A 25,691-nucleotide genomic window follows, 5' to 3' on the forward strand; every position below is an offset into this window, starting at 1 on the left:
GAAATGAAATTTAACTGTATTTAACTGCAGACTTTCAGCTTTAATTTGAGGGTATTTACATCCAAATCAGTTGAACGGTGAAGGAATTACAACAGTTTGTATATGTGCCTCCCACTTTTTAAAGGGACCAAAAGTAATGGGACAGATTAATAATCATCCATCCCTTGCAGTCAATTACAGCCTGAAGTCTGGAAGGCATAGACATCACCAGACGCTGGGTTTCATCCCTGGTGATGCTCTGCCAGGCCTCTACTGCAACTGTCTTCAGTTCCTGCTTGTTCTTGGGGAATTTTCCCTTCAGATTTGTCTTCAGCAAATGAAATGCATGCTCAATCGGATTCAGGTCAGGTGATTGACTTGGTCATTGCATAACATTCCACTTCTTTCCCTTAAAAAACTCTTTGGTTGCATTCGCAGTATGCTTTGGGTCATTGTTCATCTGCACTGTGAAGCGCCGTCCAGTGAGTTCTGAAGCATTTTGCTGAATATGAGCAGATAATATTGCCCGAAACACTTCAGAATTCATCATGCTGCTTTTGTCAGCAGTCACATCATCAATAAATACAAGAGAACCAGTTCCATTGGCAGCCATACATGCCCACACCATGACACTACCACCACCATGCTTCACTGATGAGGTGGTATGCTTTGGATCATGAGCAGTTCCTTTCCTTCTCCATACTCGTCTCTTCCCATCACTGTGGTACAAGTTGATCTTAGTCTCATCTGTCCATAGGATGTTGTTCCAGAACTGTAAAGGCTTTTGTAGATGTTGTTTGGCAAACTCTAATCTGGCCTTCCTGTTTTTGAGGCTCACCACACATCTTGTGGTGAACCCTCTGTATTCACTCTGGTGAAGTCTTCTCTTGATTGTTGACTTTGACACACTTACACCTACCTCCTGGAGAGTGTTCTTGATCTGGCCAACTATTGTGAAGGGTGTTTTCTTCACCAGGAAAATAATTCTTCAGTCATCCACCACAGTTGTTTTCTGTGGTCTTCAGGGTCTTTTGCTGTTGCTGAGCTCACCAGTGCTTTCTTTCTTTTTAAGGATGTTCCAAACAGTTGATTTGGCCACACCTAATGTTTTTGCTATCTTTCTGGTGGGTTTGTTTTGTTTTTTTCAGCCTAATGATGGCTTGCTTCACTTATAGTGACAACTCTTTGGATCTCATATTGAGAGTTGACAGCAACAGATTCCAAATGCAAATAGCACACTTGAAATGAACTCTGGACCTTTTATCCACTCCTTGTAAATGGGATAATGAGGGAATAACACACACTTGGCCATGGAAAAGCTGAGCAGCCAATTGTCCCATTACTTTTGGTCACTTAAAAAGGGGGAAGCACATATGCAAACTGTTGTAATTCCTACACCATTCACCTGATTTGGATGTAAATGCCCTCAAATTGAAGCTGAACGTCTGCAGTTAAAGCTCATATTGTCTGTTTCATTTCAAATTCATTGCGGTGGTGTATAGAGCCAAACAGATTCAAATTGTGTTGATGTCCCAATATCTATGGACCTGACTGTAAGTTGCACCTGTTTATCTGCAATCTTCTCTTCTCAATGTCCCTTCAAAGCCCAACATTTTTTAAAGCTTGTCTGAGCTGTCAGAAAACAGGGGGTGGGGAGTGAGGAGAGGTATGAGAGCTGATTAGAGGGAAGAGACACACCCCCTTCATACAACAAACAGAAACACAGTTAAGGCTGTCAATCAGCTGGAGATCCCTCCCCTGTCACTTTTTTCTCTTGATGTCAGGAAAACTTGTCGGAAGTGATTAATGGTGATAGCAGAGGAATAAAGCAGTAGACAGAAATTACACTTAGTGCTCTTATTTAAGACAAGTACACACTATAATGATGTGCTTTGTTCATATTTCATGACTGGGGTTTACAACCACTTTAAACTGAGTACTGTAAGGTCGTTTAGTTTATTATATCTATCAGTAAATCTTTCTATTATGTTTGCAGATGTTAGAAATCCTTCATTCTGTTGGCTGTTGTATTGTTGGGCAGTCTGCAAATCTTGTCCCAGCTGATAAGATACTCTATGAGATGCGGGATGTTACAGCGACAGTGGACAGTTTGCCTCTCATAACAGGTAGCGGCAACATACACCAAATGTTAGCTTTTTGTCTACTAATGATGTTTATTAAAATATGCACATAGTGCACTATTAAAACTGACCCTCTCGCTCTTTAAAAACTCTACATACCCTAATCCACATTGAAAAAAAAATCTCAAAATACTTTTTTGAGGGACCTGGCCCTGTGCTTCCAGCTTTCTTGTCTAAGCTAGAATGGCATCCCCCGTACTTCCCAAAGCATGCTTGGATACTCACGTCACTCATCCCAGGAGGCCTTTGGGGCAGTCTTGGGCACCCTGTGATAGGATAGTGCAGGGGCACAAGAGGGCAGTTGCAAGAATCAGCAAGTTGACCTTGTGATGACATGGGAGGAAAAGATGGCAGTGTGGGACCTGGAATGCACTGATGGAGTGGCAGGATACACTAGAAGATGCTGGATTTGCTGGGCCCATGAGTATGATTTTTTAAGAACAACCTAGTGGTCAGGGTATCGGGAAGAAAAAAAAATGTAAAGGGGAGGGAAGTTTCTCTTAATATAAACTATGATAAAGAAAACCTTTAGGCTTTGCTAAAATAGCAATCTCTAAGTATTGTGTAGAAAACAGAGACATTTTTCAAACACTTATCTTTTCCTTTTTTTCAAAATGAAAAGTATATGTATATACAATATCTAAAAAATGTTCATCACAGCTCTCCAATGGCCTGTACACACGATCCGAATATCGTACGACAGATCGTACAACCCTTTTCCCTTAGAATTTGAATAGGTTAATAAAGTCACGAAAATTCCCGTACGACAGGAAAAAAAATTAGAAGTGTTGTCATGTGTTGTAATGTATTTGTATTGTATTTTTGGATGACAACTATACTGACTAAGCGAAAATCGTACGATCTGGAATCATACGAGGAAAATTTTCGCGCATATCCAATCGAATAATATTGGATGAACTGTCATGATCAGCTGTCGAAAGTAGTGTACACACAATCCGAGAATCGTACGATTCTTCCTCGGATGATATTTTTCTACGATATTCAGATTGTGTGTACAGGCCATAATGCTTGCACAATTTCTTATTTAATGTAAATTCTAAAAAATACCTGGTGATTCTTCCCAACATCCAATAGTGGGCTGAAAACGGCATCACTGCTGCCCTGTAAAAAATAAACGCAGGCAGCTGGTGTAGAAGGTGAGCAATGAGTGATGAAAATTATGGAGTTGAGGAAAGTTGTGCTGACATTGTCTTGCAGAGGAGATTTCAGGCAAAGCTGACAAAGCTTCTTGGGATTTCAGTGCAGCATAGTCAGCTCGCCGGTCACAAAAGGAGTCAATGGTAACCTCAGAGGACATAAGGTGGAGCAAAGGCAAACCACATTGTGTAATAACACTTACAGTCCCTTGAAAAAAGTATTCATACCCCTTAAGATTTTCCACATTTTGTCATGTTACAACCAAAAACTTAAATGTTTTTTAATTGGGATTTCATGTGATAGACCAACACAAATTGGCACATAATTGTGAAGTGGAAGGAAAATGATAAATGGTTTTCAATTTTTTTTTACAAATAAATATATGAAAAGTGTGGAGTGCATTTGTGTTCAGCCCTCTTTACTTTGATACCCCTAACTAAAAACTAGTGGAACCAATTGCCTTCAGAAGTCACCGAATCAGTAAATAGAGTCCACCTGTGTGTAATTTAATCTCAGTATAATTACAACTGTTCTGTGAAGCCCTCAGAGGTTTGTTAGATAACCTTAGTGAACAAATGCCATCATGGAGGCCAAGGAACACACTAGACAGGTCAGGGATAAAGTTGTGGAGAAGTTTGAAGCAGGGTTAGGTTATAAAAATAATATCCCAAGCTTTGATAATCTCACTGAGCACTGTTCAATTTATCATCCGAAGATGGAAAGAGTATGGCACACCTGCAAACCTACCAAGACATGGCCGTCCACCTAAACTGACAGGCCGGGCAAGGAGAGCATTTATCAGAGAAGCAGCCAAGAGTCCCATGGTAACTCTGAAGGAGCTGCAGACATCCACAGCTCAGGTGAGAAAATCTGTCCACAGGACAAGTATTTGTCATGCACTCGAGAAATCTGGCCTTTATGGAAGAGTGACAAGAAGAAAGCCATTGTTGAACAAAAGCTATAAGAAGTCCCATTTGCAGTTTGTGAGAAGCCATGTGGGGGGACACAACAAACATGCGGAAGAAGGTGCTCTGGTCAGATGAGACCAAAATTGAACTTTTTGGCCTAAAGGCAAAACGCTATGTGTGGCAGAAAACTAACACTGCACATCACCCTGAACACACCATCCCTACCATGAAACATGGTGGTGGTAGTATCGGGCTGTGGAGATGCTTTTTTTCAGCAGGGACAGGGAAGCTGGTCAGAGTTGATGAGAAGATGGATGGACCCAAATACAGGGCAATCTTAGTAGAAAATCAGGGCAAAAATCTTGAGACTGAGGCAGAAGTTCCCCTTCCAGCAGGACCCTCAACATAGAACGACCCTCCAGAACGACCCTCAACATACAGCCAGAGCTACAATAGAATGGTTTAGATCAAATCATATTAATGTGTTAGAATGGCCCAGTCAAAGTCCAGACCTAAATCCACTTGAGAATCTGTGGCAAGACTTGATAATTGCTGTTCATAGATACTCTTTATCAAATCTGAAGAATGGGCAAAAATGTCACTCTCTAGATGTGCAAAGCTGGTAGAGACATACCCAAAAATACATGCAGCTGTAATTGCAGCAAAAGGTGGTTCTACGAAGTATTGACTCAGGGGGGCTGAATACAAACGCCCCCCACACTTTTCACTTTTTATTTGTAGAACATTTGGAAAACCATTTATCATTTTCCTTCCACTTCACAATTATGTGCCACTTTGTGTTGGTCTATAACATTAAATCCCAATAAAATACATTTACATTGTTGGTTGTAACATGATCAAAATGTGGAAAGTTTCAAGAGGTATGAATACTTTTTCAAGGCACTGTACCTGCTTTTTTATGATTTTGGATGTAAAATGATGAGAATAGAAAAAGCTATCGCATAAAATGTCCTGTGATTAGTTCATTATTTCTCAAAAGGCCTTTAGGATTCAGGAATCTTCCTGCTACCAAAGTGGGCATTGGCTGCCATTTTTTTTTAAAAAGATTTCCTCAAGGGGTACAGTTTTTTTTTTATAGTTCATTAAAACCTTTCCAGGAGTTTAAATGGACTTGTTGAAATCAACCAGAGTAAAGTCCCAGACAGGGAGATCTTTCAGACAGCCCCAGATAAAAGCTTAACTACGTAGTGCAGGCCTAATGAATTATAAAAAAAAAAAAAAAAAAAAAAAACATACCCCTTTGAGGACATATCATCATTTCATGAGATGTCTTTTTCTGGTCTCATCATTTTACATAATCATAAAAAAGCAGGTGCAGCGATATTATATAATTCAGTTTCTTCTCATGTCCTGTGGACTGTGCCCTTATTTCTGTTTTATTTTGTATTTAGGTCTTGTATTTGTGTGCTGCATCCTGTTGATCCTATTTAGTTTTTTTTTTTTCATTAGGTATCAGGAACATACCTCAGCATTTATAGCCATATGGCAACTCAATCATCTTAACCCTCCACTGGCTTCAGCTCATGCCACAAATTAAATTCAAAATACTGACAACAACTTACAAAGCCATCCACAACTCTGCCCCCAGCTACATCTTTAACCGGTCTCAAAATATCATCCAAACCGCTCTCTTTGGTCCTTCCAAGGCCTCCTGTGCCAACCATAATGGAATGTATTGCGGCAGCTGTTATTTGTCCAAGAACATGCAGGGAGGTGTTAGGCAGCCCATGATTCGATTTTCATTTAATTCCCCCATCAACACAATCAGTGTTGATAGGGGAATGCCTCCCGCAACGTAATTGTGTTCTGCCAGTGGGGGGGAGGGGGTGCGCAGGCTGCCGCCAGTACACAAGGATTATTTCTAGTGGCTATAGCCACCGACAGTAATTGCATGCCAAAGATCTGACAAGCTTGTTGTACACAAGTCAACCGATGGGTACAATCAGCCTGCCCATACATGAATAGAAATTCAGCCGGTCCTTGCTGAACTGGCCAAATTTCAATCCATGTATGGCTGGCTTTAAAGTTTTGTGAACCTCCATCCCAGTCCTCCCACTAAGTCAGGGACACGTTGATTGTCCTGTTACATGGCTGAAGGTGTGAATTGACATCAAATTGCCAGGAAAGAGATTTTAAAGCAGCAGTAAACGTGGGTGACAGTTAGTGTGGAATGCCACCACCCCTGTTTAGGGATGCTTGTTCCAGTTTGAGGTAGATAGACTCTTTTACACCACTTGTCCAGTTGTTCTCTCTGCCCATTATATGTACCCCTCGCTTTCCTTGAAAGAATGTCCCTTTTCCATAAATTTGGCCATAGACTGGTCTTCAATCAGCATTAACAACAGATTCCGCCACACACACACAAGCAAAGTGCATGAAGGTACACCGATCCTTCACCGCTCCAAAGATGCTGCTAGCAGGACTTATTTTTACTGTCCTGCTAGCGCACTCCTCCAGTGTGAACCCCTCGGGGCTTTCCCTTAGGAGACACAGCAGCGGCAGTCTCAGATCAGTTTGCAGGCCCTATTTTTAGCACTGTATCGCCTGCAAAATGACCCAGTGTGAAAGGGGTCTTATAGAGACTATACTATGCAGCAAAATGTTACCCTAATTAAAGGGATTGTAAAGAGAATTATTTTTATTTTTTTAACCACTTCAGCCTCGGACCAATAAATACCTTAAGGACCAGAGGTCTTTTTGCAATTTCGCACTGCGCTGCTTTAACTGGTAATTGCGCGGTCATGCAATATTGCACCCAAACGAAATTTGCGTCCTTTTCTTCCCACAAATAGAGCTTTCTTTTGATGGTATTTGATTGCCTCTGCGATTTTTTTTTTTTGCGATATAAATGGAAAAAGAGCGAAAATTTTGAAAAAAAAAGATATTTTCTTCTTTTTGTTATAAGAAAAATCGAATAAACTAAATTTTAGTCATACATTGAGGGCAAAATTTATTCAGCCACATGTCTTTAGTAAAAAAAATGTCAATAAGCGAATATTTTTTGGTTTGCGCAAAAGTTATAGCGTCTACAAACTAGAGTACATTTTCTGGAATTTACACAGCTTTTAATTTATGACTGCCGATCTCATTTCTTGAGGTGCTAAAATGGCAGGGCAGTACAAATCCCCCCAAAATGACCCCATTTTGGAAAGTAGACACCCCAAGGAAATTGCTGATGGGTATGTTGAGCCGATTGAATATTTATTTTTTTTGTCCTAAGGGATTGAATAATGAAAAAAAAAAAAAAAAAAAATTTTTTTTACAAAAAGTTGTCACTAAATGATATATTGCTCACACATGCCATGGTTATATGTGGAATTGCACCCCAAAATACATTCTGCTGCTTCTCCCGAGTACGGGGATACCACATGTGTGGGACTTTTTGGGAGTCTAGTCGCGCACGGCACCCCGAAAACCAATCACCACCTTCAGGATTTCTAAGGGTGCAAATTTTTGATTTAACTCCTCACTACCTATCACAGTTTCGAAGGCCATAAAATGCCAAAATAGCACAAAACCCCCCCAAATGACCCCATTTTGGAAAGTAGACACCCCAAGCTATTTACTGAGAGGCATGTTGAGTCCATGGAATATTTTATATTTTGCCAAAAGTTGCGGGAATATTACAAACTTTTTTTTTTTTGCACAAAGTTGTCACTAAATGATATATTGCTCACACATGCTATGGGCAGAAGTCAAATTACACCCCAAAATAAATTCTGCTGCTTCTCCCGAGTACGGGGATACCACATGTGGGGGACTTTTTGGGAGCCTAGCCACGTACGGGACCCTGAAAACCAAGCACTGCCTTCCGGATTTGAATATAAAATGCTATAAAAAACAAACTAACCAGAGTCACCCGTAACACTTATACGGTGATCAGTGGTGAAAGGGTTAACTAGGGGCAATCAGGTGGTTCAAATTTTTATTAGGTAGTATATGGGGGTCCCTGGCGCTATATAAAAACCTGACGGGGAACCTAAATAACTAACTGGCTAACCAGCGTCACCAGTGACACTTATACTGTGATCGCTGGTGAAAGGGGGTGAAAGGGTTAACTAGCAGCAATCAGGGGGTTAAAACCATTATTGGGTAGTATATCGGGGTACCTAGCGCTATAAAAACCTGGCGGTGAACCTAAAAAAATAACTAGCTACCTAGCGACACTAGCGACACTGATGCAGCGTTCAGAAAAATTATCGCTTAGTGACACTGGCAAAAGGGGGTGAAAGGGTTAACTAGCGGAAATCAGGGGGTTAAAACCATTATTGGGTAGTATATCGGGGTACCTAGCGCTATAAAAACCTGGCGGTGAACCTAAAAAAATAACTAGCTACCTAGCGACTGTAGCGACACTAATGCAGCGATCAGAAAAACGATCGCTTAGTGACACTGGCAAAAGGGGGTGAAAGGGTTAACTAGCGGCAATCAGGGGGTTAAAAACATTATTGGGTAGTATATCGGGGTACCTAGCGATATAAAAACCTGGCGGTGAACCTAAAAAAATAACTAGCTACCTAGCGACACATGCAGCGATCAGAAAAATGATCGCTTAGTGACACTGGCAAAAGGGGGTGAAAGGGTTAACTAGCGGCAATCAGGGGGTTAAAAACATTATTGGGTAGTATATCGGGGTACCTAGCGCTATAAAAACCTGGCGGTGAACCTAAAAAAATAACTAGCTACCTAGCGACTGTAGCGACACTAATGCAGCGATCAGAAAAACGATCGCTTAGTGACACTGGCAAAAGGGGGTGAAAGGGTTAACTAGCGGCAATCAGGGGGTTAAAAACATTATTGGGTAGTATATCGGGGTACCTAGCGATATAAAAACCTGGCGGTGAACCTAAAAAAATAACTAGCTACCTAGCGACACTAGCGACACATGCAGCGATCAGAAAAATGATCGCTTAGTGACACTGGCAAAAGGGGGTGAAAGGGTTAACTCTAGGGGCAATCAGGGGGTTAAATCTTTATTGGGGGGTGATAGGGGGCTACCCTGGACCTAACACTAACTGTCCTGACAGTTTTTACTGTCACAACTGACACTGAATGCATTGATCAGTAAAGAAATGATCAATGCAATCAGTGACACTGTGACTGGGGGGGAGGGGGGGCGGGGGGGGGATCGGGGGGCGATCGGGGGGGGGGATCGGGGGGGGTTTGTGTGCCTGTGTGTACCTACATGTCAGTGTAGTGTTGGTGCACACTTACTTTTACTGTTCTCCTCGTAGTCCGGTCAAAAAGACCGCCCCGAGGAGAATGACATCACTTCCTCCTTCCTGTGTAAACAATACACAGGGGAGGAAGCTTCTCATTGGCCAGGAGCGATCCAGAGGGGGTGGCCGAAAACCAACGGCCATCCCCTCATCACGGAGCGCTCCTGGACCGAATCGGACCGCCGTAACCAGCGGGAGGGGGTCCGATCGGACCCCGAACCCGCTGGAAGGCAATCACGTAGATGTACGTGATTATGCCTGCCTGTGCCATTGTGCTGACGTACAATGGCAATACGGCGGTCCTCAAGTGGTTAAATAAAAAACATGTTATACTTACCTCCACTGTGCAGCTCGTTTTGCACAGAGTGGCTCCGAACCTGCTCTTCTGGGGTCCCTCGGCGGATGTCTCGGCTTCCTCCCTCAGATGCTTCTCACGTTCATGCGAGCTCCCTCGCATGGTGAGAAGCATCTGCGGGTGCGCTCCCGTGATACAGCCGGCGGCTATAGCTGCTCGCTGTATCACACAGCCCCGCCCCCCGGCACTCCGCGTCAGTGGATGTGATTGATAGCAGCGCGAGCCAATGGCTGCGCTGCTTTCCATCCATCCACTCCAGCCAATCAGCGGCCAGGCTGAACGGTGGAAAGGACGTCGGGGGACGAGTGCAGGACTTTCGAGGGGTGAGGTAAGTAAAACGGGGGGGTTGGGGGAGCAGGCACTGTCAGATGTTTTTTCACCTTAATGCATAGAATGCATTAAGGTGAAAAAACATTTAGCTTTACAACCCCTTTAAGCCATAGAGACATTGCTTTGAAGAATCCATGTTTTGCAATATTCTCCAGTATATGCATGCTCTTTGCCATTCTGAGCCTATTTTCCAATTATTGACTCTAACTTTGCACCTGTTTAGTAAACAGTTATAGCTACCTTCTCTCTGGTCCTTCAGCCAATTACGTGTCCTGTTACAAAGTCACTATCCTTAAATGAGGAAATAAACCCTTATGCCCCGTACACACGAGAGGACTTATGTCCGACAGACTTCGAAAGGAGTTCCGCCGGAGTTCCGCCGGAGTTCTGACAGACTTTTCGGCCGAACGGACTTGGCCACACACGATCACACTAAACTCCGACGGATTCGAACGTGATGACGTACGACCCGACTCGAATAAGGAAGTTCATAGCCAGTAGCCAATAGCTGCCCTAGCGTCGGTTTTAGTCCGTCGGAGTAGCACACACACGAGCGGAGTTTTCGAAGGGGACCGGGTCCGGCGGAGTTCCTTTGGGAAAATTTGAAGCATGCTTCATTTCTAAAGTCCGTCAGACTTTGGCGAATCAAAAGTCCGTTGCAGCCCACACACGATCGGATAGTCTGACGGACTCGGTCCTTCGGACTTTGGATGTTGAAAAGTCCGCTCGTGTGTACGGGGCATTAGTTTTTAGATTTGTGAATGAAATGATGATATAAAAAACGTAGTGTTACTAAACCCAGGACCCTGCATTCACTATATCTGGTCTCCCACAGTACACAGAACATGGAAATACAAATATTTTTATTAAATATAAACTGCTAAACACATTTTCTCATCAGCAGTATATAGCAGTCTTGTGATTTCTATCAGTGTCTGGTTAAAGCTTGTAGGAGGGGTTTTCTTTCTACTCCGACTGTCCTATGAGGCAACAAGACCCCTGACCCTCTGTCTGGGCAGTGCTGATTGGCACCGATCACATGCACTCTCCCATAAAAAAAAATCTCTAGCAATACACACCAAACTGAGCATGTGCAGAGTGCTCCCTTGAGTTTAACAAGCATGCTTTACTGCATATAGAGACTTTACTGCGTATAGTGATTTTACTGTTGTAGGTTTTGTAAAACGTTAAGAAAGCTATGCTGTGAGTCAATATAGCCATAACAATGTCCATGGTGCTGATCTCTTCACAGCCTCAGTGATGAGCAAGAAGGTGGCTGAAAGCCTTTCTGCACTGATCCTTGATGTCAAGTTTGGTGAAGCGGCTCAAAGCCCAACCATTGAAGATGCAAGAAGGTTGGCGCATAGTCTTGTAAGTGTTTCTTACAAAACTCCTAACCGTGTTATGTATCCTTATTGTTGAGCACTGTAGTCTAAAGCACGTGAAGAGAGTTTGATTGCTGTATTGTGTTTTATCCAGTAAACCTCCCAGCTCTCTTCTTTGTAGTTATTGTCATCAGTGAGATGTATACATTTATGTACATATGTGTCTTTCTCAGGTGAGTGTAGGAGTCTCTCTCGGAATCCCTACAATTGCTTTAATAACTAATATGGATAATCCTATTGGTCATTGTGTTGGAAACAGTTTGGAAGTTATTGAAGCACTGAAATGTCTGGAAGGAAAAGGGCCAGAAGATCTCAGGGAACTTGTCACACGCACAGGTCAGGAAATGTATTCATATTGTGGGACGTATACAGAATATACTGCCTGATGCAGAACCTTACATGTACATATCTGTCCAACTATTAGACTCCAACCAACACATAGACAGCTACTTTTGTTATATCAGCCTGCTTGCCTGTAAACCAAGGTGTGCGCAGCCTATTGCATTAGGGAGTGCACCCCAAAGCTCAAACACACATTCTCTGCAGCCTCACCTGCACGGGGCAGTGGATGAATGGGAAGTGCTCTGTGCTGAGCGGCATCCTGTTAATTCACAAACTGAAGCATAGTAAACAGTTTACTATGCTTCCTTTGTGAATGGCCACAGTGACTGAGTGTGTTCACTGAGTTCATTTAGAAAATGAAGGGGCTAGTAAATTACATATTTACTAGCCCCTTTCCCTGCTCTCCATCCTGAAATATCTCCCTGCAGCCCCTAGGAAGAGAGGAGAGGAGGGAAGCCAGTAGCACTGCTGGGCAGGGGGGGGGGGGACATCAATGGGGGGGGGGCACAGTCAGTAGGGGGAATGGGCAGCAGAGCCAATCCCAGGTGGGTGCTCATGGTGCAACGTGCCCAGGCACCATGAGCTGAGGCAGAGGAGGGGGCGCTGAAGCTCAGGTGCCACGGATCCCACTCCCACTTGCTCTCCCCGCCGGCAAATGATAGGAGTGAAGAGCGGGTCCGAGGAGGAAAAACTGTGCTGCCTCCCTCCCCCCCTGCTCAAAGTGCTGCTATCAGAAGAGGGCTCTGTTTCCCATTCCCCCTCCCGCCTTCTATCAGTGGGCAGCAGAATAGGAGATCAGAGCGGCTGTGTCTCTGTGTGGAAAGAGAGCATCTGCAGGCTCTTCTTTCCCTCCTCCCTCTCCTCCTCATGCTGCTGTTCTCAGAAGAGGCGCTTGCCAGGACAGTCGGCCACTATGTTTCCTCCCTCTTGGCCAGGGGAAAAAAAAACAAAAAGGAGGAAAAAAGAGGATCATGGGACATGTAGTCCGAGGACTGGCGGGCCCATTGCAATCCTAGGGGGAAGCTGCAGCCCCCAACAAGCCCAGCTGAAGGGGAGGGAGAGTGAGCCAGGCTATGAGTAACACACTGAATCTGGGGAGACAGACAATGGTGGAAAGTGACAGGCAATTATGGCAAGTGGCAGGCAGTGGTGGCAATGACACCCTGACACTGCATCTGATGACAGGCAGTGGTGGAAAGTGGCAGGCAATGGTGGCAAGTAACATGCTGCATCTTGAGGCAGGCAGTACTGGCAAGTGACAGCCTGCATCTGGTGACAGACAGTGGTGGCAAGTGGCATTTGGGGACAGGCAATTGTGGCAAGTGGCACACAGCATCTTGTGGCAGGCAATCGTGGCAAGTGACATGCAGCATCTTATCGCAGGCAATGGTAGCAAGTGACACGCTGCAGCTTCTGGCAGGCAATCGTGGCAAGTGACATTTGGTGACAGGTAATGGTGGCACATGACACATTGCATCTTGTGACAGGCAATGGTGGCAAGACACAGGCTGCATCTGGTGACAGGCAATTGTGTCAAGTGGCAGGCAATGGTGGCAAGTGACAGGGAGTGGTGGCAAGTGGCAGGCAATGGTGGCAAAGGACAGGCAATGATGGCAAGTGGCAGGCTGCATCTGGTGGCAGGCGACTGTGGCACGCTGCATTTTGTGGCAAGTGACAAGCTCAGGGTTCCCACCGATTTCATTATATATTACAATGTAGTAATAGAAATAATGTAATTCAATCATCCTGACATCATATCAAGCATGGTGTCGTGATGATTTAAGTGCTTACACGTCCTTTGAAAGGATTATTTAATTTTCCTTCATCAGTGTTAGAAATGTTGAAGGAGCCAATGGGAGCTGCAGACTTTTACTGCATTCAAGTTGTTAATTTCTTGTTTCCAAATCCCTACATTGCTAAGTAGTAGAGCTGTGATTAGTTAATGCTGGTAAAATTCAGGATGTGGTTGGCATGCTTGCAGTTTAGGCTTACTGAAACAACTGTAAACTCAAAAGTTTACAATTACTGGTGATAAGCTGTTGAGCATTATCCTTAGGTGTTGTGCCATTGACTCGTTGCCATAGAAGCATTTGTAAAGGGGAGGGGTTAGTAAGATGACCACGCCCATGGGGGGCAGGAATATTTCTGCACCCAGGTGTCGCTGACCCTAGGGTTGGCACTGATGGGTAGCACACATAGTGATTACAGTGTGCCCAGGCACACCCCCTGCGCACACCTATGAAACCAACACTGCAAGAATATGTGAAATATTAAACTTCACTGAGCTGTATCTAATCAATTTGAGGAAGATCCTTTTTCCCTCTGCCTACAGGTGGATACCTCCTCTGGCTTTGTGGTCAGGCTGTGTCAGAATCACAAGGTGCTGAGAAAATTGCCAAAGTGTTGGATGACGGATCAGCTTTGCAATGTTTTCGAAAGATGATGGAAGCTCAAGGGGTACAGCCTGACATAGCAAGGAGTCTTAATTCTAACAGCAATTTAGGAAAAGCATCTCACATAGAAGAGCTGATAGCGCAGACAACAGGTCAGCATATTTGTCTCACTCACAATGCCTGTCTGTGGTTATATAGGTATGATATATGAAGGTACCACCTTTTTTTTACACATAATATTTGTGATTCCCATAAGCTGTATTACCATCTGACCATTACGGGTATCTCGTCTACAAGGCAGTTGTCAATACAGCTCCCTTTGAGATCTAACTTTAAATAGGGATTAGGACAATTAACAGGATTTCTTTGTGCTTTTTACACTTATGCCGCGTACACACGATCAGAATTTAAGCCAGCAAAAGACCGATTAGAGCTTTTCATTGGAAAATGCGACCGTGTGTATGCTCCATCAGAATTTAGCTGGCCAAATTCCCGCCAGCAAAAATTTGAAAACACGTTCTCAATTTTTCCAACTGCAAAACTTTCTATGGGAAATTCCGATCGTGTGTATGCAATTCCGATGCGCAAAAACTCACGCATGCTCAGATTCAACTAGGAGATGGAAGCTATTGGCTACTGGCTATTGAACTTCCTCTTTCTAGTCCCGACGTAGGTGTTGTACATCACCGCGTTCTTGGCGGGCGGAATTTGGTGTGACTGTGTGTATGCAAGACAGCTTGAGTGAAATCCCGTCAGAATTCCGTCGGGAAAAGTCTTTTCCAACCAAAATTCAAATCGTGTGTGCATGGCATCACTGAGGCATTTTCAAATGATCGCTACAGATATGCCTGGTTTCAATATACCATACATGAGCCCACCTGTACATATTTTACTGCCCTTGTATTGGATAGCATTGCATCGTTGAGAATTGTGTATCAAGGGCCTATACGACTCGTTATTGTATATTTCTTTGCTTTCTTCCTTTGTTTTGTGCTAGTTATATCAGTTCAACCTTGACCCTCCCTTCTCTTCCATGTTCCTTTAGTTTAGATTCAGTTTTCATCAGACACTAGGCCATAGATAGTTTTTTTTATTCAGCTAGCGGGCAGCTTGTACACAAATTAGGTAGATGGAGAAATTCCCCCAGCCCAGACATGGGGTGCTGCTGTCAGAATACACTGATTGGCAGCTGCCTGTGTAATGCACGTAAATAAAATATGTGAGGCTTGATGCACTGGGGATTCATTGTATATATACAGACAGTATAGTTTCTTTATCACTTAAGAGTTTGTAACATATTGAATGATACTTGCTAGCTAGCTAGCTGGAAAAGGGTTACTACCTACTACATACTACCACACCATGTGGAGACTTTGGGGTATTTCTGTATGAAGAGCTCTACATTGGTAATGATCTTTCTCCCATGGGCCGGCGAGACTATACCTCACTGGATATTCCACCAGTACATCTCTGTATACTGTGTGGTATAGTTACACGATGCATGAAAAGTATATAAATTGAAATCTTCCAGAAAAAGAATCCACTTTTGTGATCATGCACATTTAACTGGTCCTGAAGAAGCTGCGTTCCTCATCTTGACAAACAGCTATACATGGTTGTAGTAGATAATGTTTTGCTGGTATCAGTATGCAAGCCATGACAATTTGACATGTGTTTTTTAAATATTTTATTGTTAAAATAAAGATTTTGTACATATTTTTTCTTACATAAGTGTACTTGTGTGATCACTGGAGGGGTATTTAAAATCCTACTACCTACCTTTTGTTGCAATATACTTAAAAACCTGGAGAAAATAAGCATTTTTTATATGGCAGAGATTGATTTTACAACTAAGTCTGATGCATTGGGTGTATTTGTGCATTGACTGATGCTAAGCTGTATGAAAGGCTACGTGTGAAGCATGTGAAGTTGCACGTAGCGGATGGACAGCACAGAGGCCTCACCATTACTTGCTGTTTTGTGTAAAACCATTACAGAGTATGAAGTCATGCAGAATTTATGTGACCCAAAAACAATGCAGCCATCCTGTCTGGCTATTTAACGTGTATCTGCATTTACTACGAATGGCTGATTTGGTACCAATCAACACCTTATATATTTTATAGAAATTCACACGGAGCTCATATAGGATATAATGTAAGATCATTTCAGTTACTCACCTTTATATGTAAATGTTTGTTTTTATGTCAGCAAAGTACACCATAGGGTATGAATCATTTATGAGAACTCTGAAAAAATCCACATTCCTGCTTAATAAATGCATTTCACATCTTGAATATTTCTTAATATTATTTGCTTATTTTTGTCTGTTTCTAGGGACAGTGGAGCTGATTCGGGCCAGACCCATCGCTGAAATCCTAAATGCACTGGGAGCTGGGAGGAAAAAGGCAACCGATGTAATTAATCACAATATTGGAGCAGAAATCCTGGTAAAAGTGGGACAACATGTAGAGAAAGGTAAAAGGAAGTCATAGACAGTATTATGATGACAGAAGTCAGAATACTCTGTATACTTCAAGTAATATGCACAAATCTCCTCCTTCTCCATGTCTGGAACACAGCAAAATCCAGTGTGGTCAATATATCGTGTATGGGAGTGTAATTCAACTCTTACCCTAAGGAGGTACCATCCCTGAAAGAGAGAGTATATAAACATAAATAGTCATTTGGGACTTTAGGTGTACCTCCTTGGGTCTAATAAGCATTGTTCCATCAATTATAAAAATAAACGTCTTTATTAAAAATGTTATACAATAAAAAAAGGTTTGTTTTAAAAACAAAATTCTCAAACTAATTGTCCAGGGAGATGTTCAGATAACGAAAAAGTTCAAACAAACAATATTCGTCCCGCGCGGAGGGGGTTCCACCATCACTGTATAAATACAAACTATAGCCTCCTGGGTTACTCACTGCCAGCTTTGTGCTGTTTTGGTCATGGGTCACATCTGCCTGCTGCAGATGCGCACACACAGGTTGCCACCTGCAGCCTTAGACTCCGAGATCTCCGGTCTATTTCTCCTGGAGCCGTCTCCTAGTACGACCCTCCCAGACCACACTTCCTGTCTGCCGGACGGAGCTGTCTCCAAGTCTGAGCACTGACCTCTGTTCCTGGGATGATTATGAAACCAGCACACAGGGGTACAATTAGCAAGCCTACCAAAATCAGGCATACACTGCTCATTTGCACCTGTGACATGAGGTCGCATCTCCACAACCTTTAAAGGAGCGAGTGAGTGTAATTTACACACTCTACAAATCTTCCAATACCATTTTTTTTCGTTGGCTCCTATACTTGATGAAAAGTTTACCCTTCTAACTTTGTTTTTTTGTTTTTCAGAAAGAAAGATACACCATCTGTTGACTAAAACCTGTTTTCTTTCTTCTAGGGTTTCCTTGGATCAGGATTCATTATGAGAAACCTCCTCTTCATGACACACAGAGACAGGCCCTCCAAAATGCCCTTTGCATCACAGACCGGCCTGCATTTACACCACCATCTTTAATCAGGGATATCATTGTTTCTCATGACAAGAAACAAGGAAATGATACCACAGTGCAGAGAGAGAAGGCAAATAACTGAAGAAAATAGGATGAGATTGCCCTATAGAATGGTGTTGGAATAATACTAAAATAATATTAAAATAATATAGGGTAAGAGCTACCTCTACTTGGTATGCCCCCCCAAAAGCGGGTGGGGCTATTAGGATATGAAAGGAAAATCGGGTAGAGTTGGCGCTATACCTTTACATTTGCTATATATATCAATTCACAAAACTCTTTGCTCATTAGTGTTAAAAAATTATTACTTATCCGTGCATTTAGCTAAAAAAAATTGTTATAAGCATTGTGCCCAATAACGGGGGTCTCGTGCTACTATAATAACCAAAAGTGCAAAAAAAAAAAAAAAAAGTTATTATGTTATTGTGTAATAGGTAAGTGTATGTGAAAGTTCATTAGTGCTACCAAAACTTAAATCAACAATTATGCCCAGTGATGCTATCAGAAACCACAGAATTTATGTTAAAATTAGCAAGTGAAAAAGTCCAAAAAAATGTAACAAGTGAAAAATCCAAAAAACTAAAATAAATAAAAAATGGAATTCAAATCCTCCAGTCCTTTTATCCTATAAACATAGAGTGCTGGCAAGTCCTTTATAGTATGTTAAGCAGTTCACAACCAGTATTTCATTTCCAAATGGTGACTTGTGCAAGTATCCAAAGAAAATTCCCGGTGCGCTTTGGTGAAAATAAATTATATTGCGCTCACCAGATCCTTGCCCCTACTGGGGGAAAACCGCCTTCACAGTGTTTAGCCCCTGTGTCGCTCTCTGGCGTCTCCCTGAGAATCTGGTTATTCATCCACGGGTGAAATTATCATTCATGTATTGCATAGAAAAAGGGAGGAAGCCCATAGTGTAGTATGTCTTTAAGAAGTGTTTATTAAAAGAAGAAAACTACTCACATAACATCGAAGCTGAAAATGCTTAGTACCTGTGCCCCCGCAGAGGCACAGATTCACATTATTTACGTTATCTTTAATATGTTATAATTAGATAAAATAAAATAGAATAAAAATAAAAAATTCCATTACTTTTTGTAATTATAAATATTAGAATCACTGTTATATATTGTATAAATGTAAAATAAAAATAAGAATAAAGAAATTAAAAAATAATAACAATAAACATGAATGGAAATATAAAATTAAAACATTTAAATAATAATAAAAATAAATGTAAAAATATATAGGAAATAAGATGTAATTAATAAAGTTTAAAAATTAAAAGGGAATTCATTACCAATGTAAAAAAATCCTATCACTCTGGCCTTTATATATTAGGGTGATAGGATTTTTTTACACAACATCTTAAGCTCAACAGAATAAAAATCTTCTATACACAGAGAAATAATACGTGAATAGAAGGGGGAGTTATATTGGGATATGGATATCTGATTATCTCAACCATCTTGGGGGACACATTTTTCTATACGCATTCCCCTCTATTGGTAATGAATTCCCTTTTAATTTTTAAAACTTTATTAATTACATCTTATTTCCTATATATTTTTACATTTATTTTTATTATTATTTTAAATTTTATATTTACATTCATGTTTATTGTTATTATTTTTTCATTTTTTTATTCTTTTATTTTACATTTATACAATATATAATAGTGATTCTAATATTTATAATTATAAAAAGTAATGGAATTTTTTATTCTATTTTATTTTATCTAATTATAACATATTAAAGATAACGTAAATAATGTGAATCTGTGCCTCTGCGGGGGCACAGGTACTAAGCATTTTAACAGAGACCATAGCATATATGGATGCAGGGTTCCAAGCCTATAATCTGAGATGCCCGTAAAAAAAGGTTACCCCTGTCCAATTTTTAACAACACGGGATGGGTCCTTCTAATAACATGGGACGGGTCTCTTTACTCCCAGTTACACTCATTATAACCTAGAATCTCTGATGGTAATTGACCCAGGAAGTTCCGGTCAAATTTGGACGTATAGGGAAAACAAATACAAACCCCGGGAGACTTAGTAAAACTAAATGATTGGCGATTTCCCTTCACAAAGATGGAGCTAGACAACTCAGCACATGCGCGGAACACTGCACCCTATATAAACGGAAAGGTGCACCAATATGGCCACTCCTGATGACGTCTGTGTGACGAAACCAGTAGGCGTGGCCATAAGGACGTGACCTCTTTAGGGGCAAACCACAGCGATTGGTGGTGTGAGGATTTTACATAGCGAATTCAGCTTTGATGTTATGTGAGTAGTTTTCTTCTTTTAATAAACACTTCTTAAAGACATACTACACTATGGGCTTCCTTCCTTTTTCTATGCAATGCATGAATGAGAATTTCACCCGTGGATGAATAACCAGATTCCCAGGGAGACGCCAGAGAGCGACACAGGGGCTAAACACTGTGAAGGCGGTTTTCCCCCAGTAGGGGCAAGGATCTGGTGAGCGCAATATAATTTATTTTCACCAAAGCACACAGGAGATTTTCTTTGGATACTTGCACAAGTCACCATTTGGAAATGAAATACTGGTTGTGAACTGCTTAACATACTATAAAAGGACTTGCCAGCACTCTATGTTTATAGGATAAAAGGACTGAAGGATTTGAATTCCATTTTTTATTTATTTTAGTTTTTTGGATTTTTCACTTGTTACATTTTTTTGGACTTCTTCACTTGCTAATTTTAACATAAATTCTGTGGTTTCTGATAGCATCACTGGGCATAATTGTTGATTTAAGTTTTGGTAGCACTAATGAACTTTCACATACACTTACCTATTACACAATAACATAATAACTTTTTTTTTTTTTTGCACTTTTGGTTATTATAGTAGCACGAGGCCCCCGTTATTGGGCACAATGCTTATAACAATTTTTTTTAGCTAAATGCACAGATAAGTAATAATTTTTTAACACTAATGAGCAAAGAGTTTTGTGAATTGATATATATAGCAAATTTAAAGGTATAGCGCCAACTCTACCCGATTTTCCTTTCAAATAAATGACCTAAGTGCATCCTTGTAAAGCTCAGACCTTATAGTTTAACGTATTAATAAACCCTCCATGAAAAAAAATAGCTCACTATGTACTGTATATCTATGTATTATTTACATTAGTTGCTTCTTTTTCATATACTCTACTTTTAACATTTTTTTATTTAATGTTCTCCACTCTTTCAACCTGGTGCAGCACTTCCTCCACTTCTGGTAATTTACCAGATGCATTGACCACGAGACAACATGTCCCATCATATTTTGCTTGTGAGTTCCAATCTGCATGCATGTGGAAGTTTCATTGATTTAATGCTTTTCTCTCTGCTCTCATCTAACTGCAGTGGATGACCAGCAGAAAAGTTAGTAAACAAAAAAAAATGTTTATTTTATTTTTTTAAATATATTTTACAACTATTTTGTTAAAATAACCTTTAGGCTAGGTTCACACTGCTGCGATGCGGGAACGCTGCATATCTACTGCGGGTTCCCGCATCGCATGCCTCCCGGCGGCAGTTCACACTGCCCTATGCGAACTGCTGGGAGTATCAATTAAAAGTTAATAATACCTCCAAATCAGTTTGCATATCGCAGTGCGATCTGCAAACTCGTACAGGAATCGGATCGCATGGTGTGAACACCCATGCGGTCTGATTCTGCTGCAGACCAAAAAAAGGGTCCTGTACAAATTTGGGCCGGATACGATCCGAATTCAGCCATACTATCTGTACGGCTGAAATCGCATCACACAGAGATCGCATGTGATTTGCACTGCAGTGCGGTGCGAATCACATCCGATCATGGACATCGCAGCAGTGTGAACCTAGCCTAATTGTCCATATGAAATGTCATTCAAAAGCAAGTGGGCAGATCACAGGTTCTCTTTTGCTTCAGCATCTCTGTGTGGTCTGTGCATGTCAGTGTAGTCCCAGAGGGAGCGTGCGTGCTGCGGTGGCTCCATAGAGACCCGGCTACTGATAGGAGCCACCGCAAAAACAAAATTCATATGGTGCAATAAAAATAAAAATCGAGTGAAGTGTGTGAACTAAATGCATAAACAACCTGTAAATGTGACTTTTATCAGCTGGGTTTATTAAAGCGGAGCTCCACCTTAAAAAAAAAAAATTATTAAAAGTCAGCAGCTACAAATACTGCAGCTGCTGACTTTTAATAAATGGACACTCACCTGTCCAGGGTGCCCGCGATGTCGGCAGATGATGAGCAATCGCTCGTCTCTCCTGCCGCCCCCGCCGCCATCCTCTGTCAGGGAATCAGGAAGTGAAGCTGCGAGCGCGCTGCGCGTCTACACTGGTCCCTGTTGTGTTCTGGGAACTGTGAATTTCCCAGAACACAACGGGGGGCGGGCATCTGTGGCTAGCTATTCCTGCAAGTGGGTGCAGATACCTGGATTATACAGGTATTTGCATCCTTCACTGCCCAGTTCCCTACTGCGCATGTGTGAGCGCGCTGCACGTCTTCACTGGTCCCCGTTGTGTTCTGGGAACTGGGATTTTCCCAGAACACAATGGGGGACATCTGCGGCTAGCTATTCCCGCAAGTGGGTGCAGATACCTGGATTATACAGGTATCTGCACCCCCTCCCCCCTGAAAGGTGCCAATTGTGGCACCGGAGGGGGGGGGGGGAATCCGATGGGTGGAAACCCGCTTTAACACTTTATGCTGTACATGTATAATTGTCATTGCACATTAATATAATATTTGTAAGTAGTAAAAATGTTAAAAATATTATTGTACTAATATGTACTGTAAAACTGTAGAATAATGTATTCGCTTGAAAAACTAATGTAAATAATCACAGCCCATGTTTGGCACTCCAGTAATTTTGGATTTTTAGTATTTAGAAATGTTGAAAAAAATGTTAGAAAAAAGAAATAGCACAAACAAATGTTCACTTTCTGTATTTAAACTGGCCAATCTTAAAAAGTGTTTTAAAATCCGGCAAATGTAATCTATGAAAATATATATGAAACTGCTAAAAAATGTGCCTGCAGAAGAAGAATTGTGAATCTCCCCAATGGACGGTCTCTGTGACAGTTGCCTCAACACTGCACTGCTCATTTACTCTCCTTTGATGACTAGGGTTGCCACTTTTTCTTCAAGTCAAACCTGAACACTTTAGCAGCACACATAATGTTTTTTTAAAGTATAAATTATACATATATTTTGCAATTAAATAACATTTATAATTATATAAAGTTAATCACAAGAGTCTCCCTTTACATCAGAGTCCACAGAGTTCCCCCTTTACATCTGAATCCGCAGAGTTCCCCCTCTACAGAGTTCCCCCTTTACATCTGAATCCACAGAGTTCCCCTTCCACAGAGTTCCCCCTTTACATCTGTATCCGCAGAGTTCCCCTTCCACAGAGTTCCCCCTTTACATCTGTATCCGCAGAGTTCCCCTTCCACAGAGTTCCCCCTTTACATCTGTATCCGCAGAGTTCCCCTTCCACAGAGTTCCCCCTTTACATCTGTATCCGCAGAGTTCCCCTTCCACAGAGTTCCCCCTTTACATCTGAATTCGCAGAGTTCCCCTTTTTTGAGGCATAGCAATACACTGACAGCCACAAGCATGACACCCAGAGTCACAGGCATGATGGGACTTGTAGTTTTGCAACAGATGTAGGTCCGCTAATTGCATATCCCTGATTTACACTGTAAGGCGGGATTCTGCAGACTCTGATGTAAGGGAGAACTCTGGGGACTCTAACATAAGGGATGCTCTGGGAACTCTAATTTAAGAGGCAACACTAAGTACTCTGATGCACAGTGAAGACTTGGATCTAAGGGGGAACACTGTGGCCTCTGGTGTAAAGGGGAACTGTGATATAAGGGGCACTCTGAGAACCCTGATTTACGTTAGTGTACTCACTCAGAGGCAGAAGAGAGAAGGGGGGAGAATTCAGTCATAGACAGGGTTGGATAGTGAGCTCACTCACCCTTTGGCAATCAGCACCTCTTATCCAGATGTATCTGAGGCTGCTGGACTTCAAATTTCTGGTCCCCCACTTCCCTTTTCTGAGGCACAACGCTGGGGATTGGAGTGTGGGCAGACAAAGAGGGATAGGGGTGGGGGGAAGAGGAGTAGATCGAGCCCTCTCTCCTCTCCCATCTGTATGTGGGGGAACTGTTAGTGCTGGCTTTGGGTAGTGTGAAAGAGTGTGTAACAGACACTCTCAGCTTAGAGCAGTGTTTTTCAACTCCAGTCCTCAAGGTGCCCCAACAGGTGATGTTTTCAGGATTTCCCTCAGATCAAACAGCTGTGGTAATTACCAAGGCAGTGAAACTGATCAAATCATCTGTGCAAAATAATAGGAAGGCTGAAAACATGACCTGTTGGGGCGCCTTGAGGACTGGAGTTGAGAAACATTGGCTTAGACAACTGCAGCCAGCAACCCTGCTGGGAGGCCATAGTCCAGTCTGAATAATGTGTTCAGGTTTCAGGCAGTCTGAAACCCGGACGCATGAATCCAAAACTGAATTGTCCAGGCGAATCCCGGACAGGTGGCAAACCTATTGGTGACTCTACCGAAATTTTAATCCTCAAGCCCATTGAGGCCCGGTTGACACCTATGCAGTTTGCAGATTTCAGGTGAATTTTGCATTTTTCAACACATGTTTTTGATCCATTGAAATCTGAGGAACCAAAATCCCAACCTACTGGTCCCTGGCACTTTCCATAAAATGCACAGATGTGAACTACATCCATAGGAAACCATATTAAATGGACTGTAGTGTGTTTCTGCAAAATTGAAAACGGACTAAAAAAATGCATTGGTGTGAACCAGGCCTTATGGAGACCATGCGACCACCACAAGAGGGAGACAAAATTCCTTTCAATGGGACAAGATTTCCTATGAATGGTCCTCACCATATGATTGATAAATCTTGCATTGTATTTTAAAAAGAGTTCTGCTTCAAGGCCCCACGCACATGTGCGGCAGCTTTGTGAACATCTCTGTGTTATTTTCAGAAGCTCCAGCTTCTGTTAACCCTCGCAGTGCTCAGGGCAGTATCCAGTGGCTGTGAAGGAACATCATGGTGTTTTTTTTAGCAGAAGCAGCCACCTGCAGGTAAAGAGGTGCACACCACTACACATAACTAATGTGTTTGACATCAGTAGCCTTCCACTCCTGACCTTGCTAATGTTCCCATAAAATTCACTCATACATGGAATTCTGAATTCTGATTGATAAGCAGTTCCTGGCAACGAATGTGTTTGCCACTGCACCACAACCCCCCCCCCCCCCCCCCCATATAAAACTAAAAATAAACTTCAGCTTTAGGACCGCTTCACACTGGTGCGACGCCAGACATCGCATGTGATTCGCACCGCATTTCTGTGCACATCACATGTAATGTCTGTGCGATGCGTATTCAGACATACAAACTGTATGGCTGAATTTGCATCTCATTCGGACAAACCTCGTGAAGGACCCCTTTTGTTTATCCACGCCAGAACCGATTTGGGGGTGTCATTAACCCTTTAAAGTCCACATTTTTCAATGAGTTAGCGTGACTCAAAATGTACTCCACCAAAATGGTGGAGCAGAACGTTAAAGGGTTAACTTTGTATTGACACCCGCAGCAGTTCGCAGAGGGCAGCGTGAAACGGCGGCGATTCAGGTGTGATGCGGGAACCCGCACTGGATTCGCAGGGTTTCCCGTATTGCACCAGTGTGAACTGAGCCTTAACATCTTCTGCCTCAACTAGGAACACCCATATTGGAAAGCTGTAAGCAGCCACTAGTTTGGGGCACAGTAAATAAGTAAAAAGATAAGTAAAAATAAGTGGTTGAAACATGTTTTTACCACCATTCAACAGCCCCCCCTTTTTTAAAGATGAACTACAGATTCTGCTCACATAATTTGTAATAAAAACATC

General features: G+C 42.1%; 1 protein-coding gene across 3 annotated transcripts in view; it reads left to right on the forward strand.

Moving 5' to 3' along the window:
• TYMP (thymidine phosphorylase) overlaps nucleotides 1–18,025 on the forward strand; it is a 61,020-nt gene extending 42,995 nt beyond the window's left edge. For all 3 annotated transcript variants that reach the window (XM_077470085.1, XM_077470086.1, XM_077470084.1), the window contains 6 exons: nucleotides 1,976–2,105; nucleotides 11,364–11,482; nucleotides 11,670–11,832; nucleotides 14,171–14,383; nucleotides 16,569–16,709; nucleotides 17,639–18,025. In XM_077470085.1, the coding sequence (XP_077326211.1) occupies nucleotides 1,976–2,105; nucleotides 11,364–11,482; nucleotides 11,670–11,832; nucleotides 14,171–14,383; nucleotides 16,569–16,709; nucleotides 17,639–17,832 (960 nt within the window). In that variant the 3' untranslated portion in view covers nucleotides 17,833–18,025. The remainder of the gene's footprint in view (nucleotides 1–1,975; nucleotides 2,106–11,363; nucleotides 11,483–11,669; nucleotides 11,833–14,170; nucleotides 14,384–16,568; nucleotides 16,710–17,638) is intronic.
• Nucleotides 18,026–25,691: the final 7,666 nt, after the last annotated feature.

Source organism: Lithobates pipiens, unplaced genomic scaffold, assembly GCF_037356315.1.
Source record: "Lithobates pipiens isolate NorthernLeopardFrog02 unplaced genomic scaffold, aLitPip1_a1.2 Scaffold_8, whole genome shotgun sequence".
Classification (NCBI taxonomy): domain Eukaryota; kingdom Metazoa; phylum Chordata; class Amphibia; order Anura; family Ranidae; genus Lithobates; species Lithobates pipiens.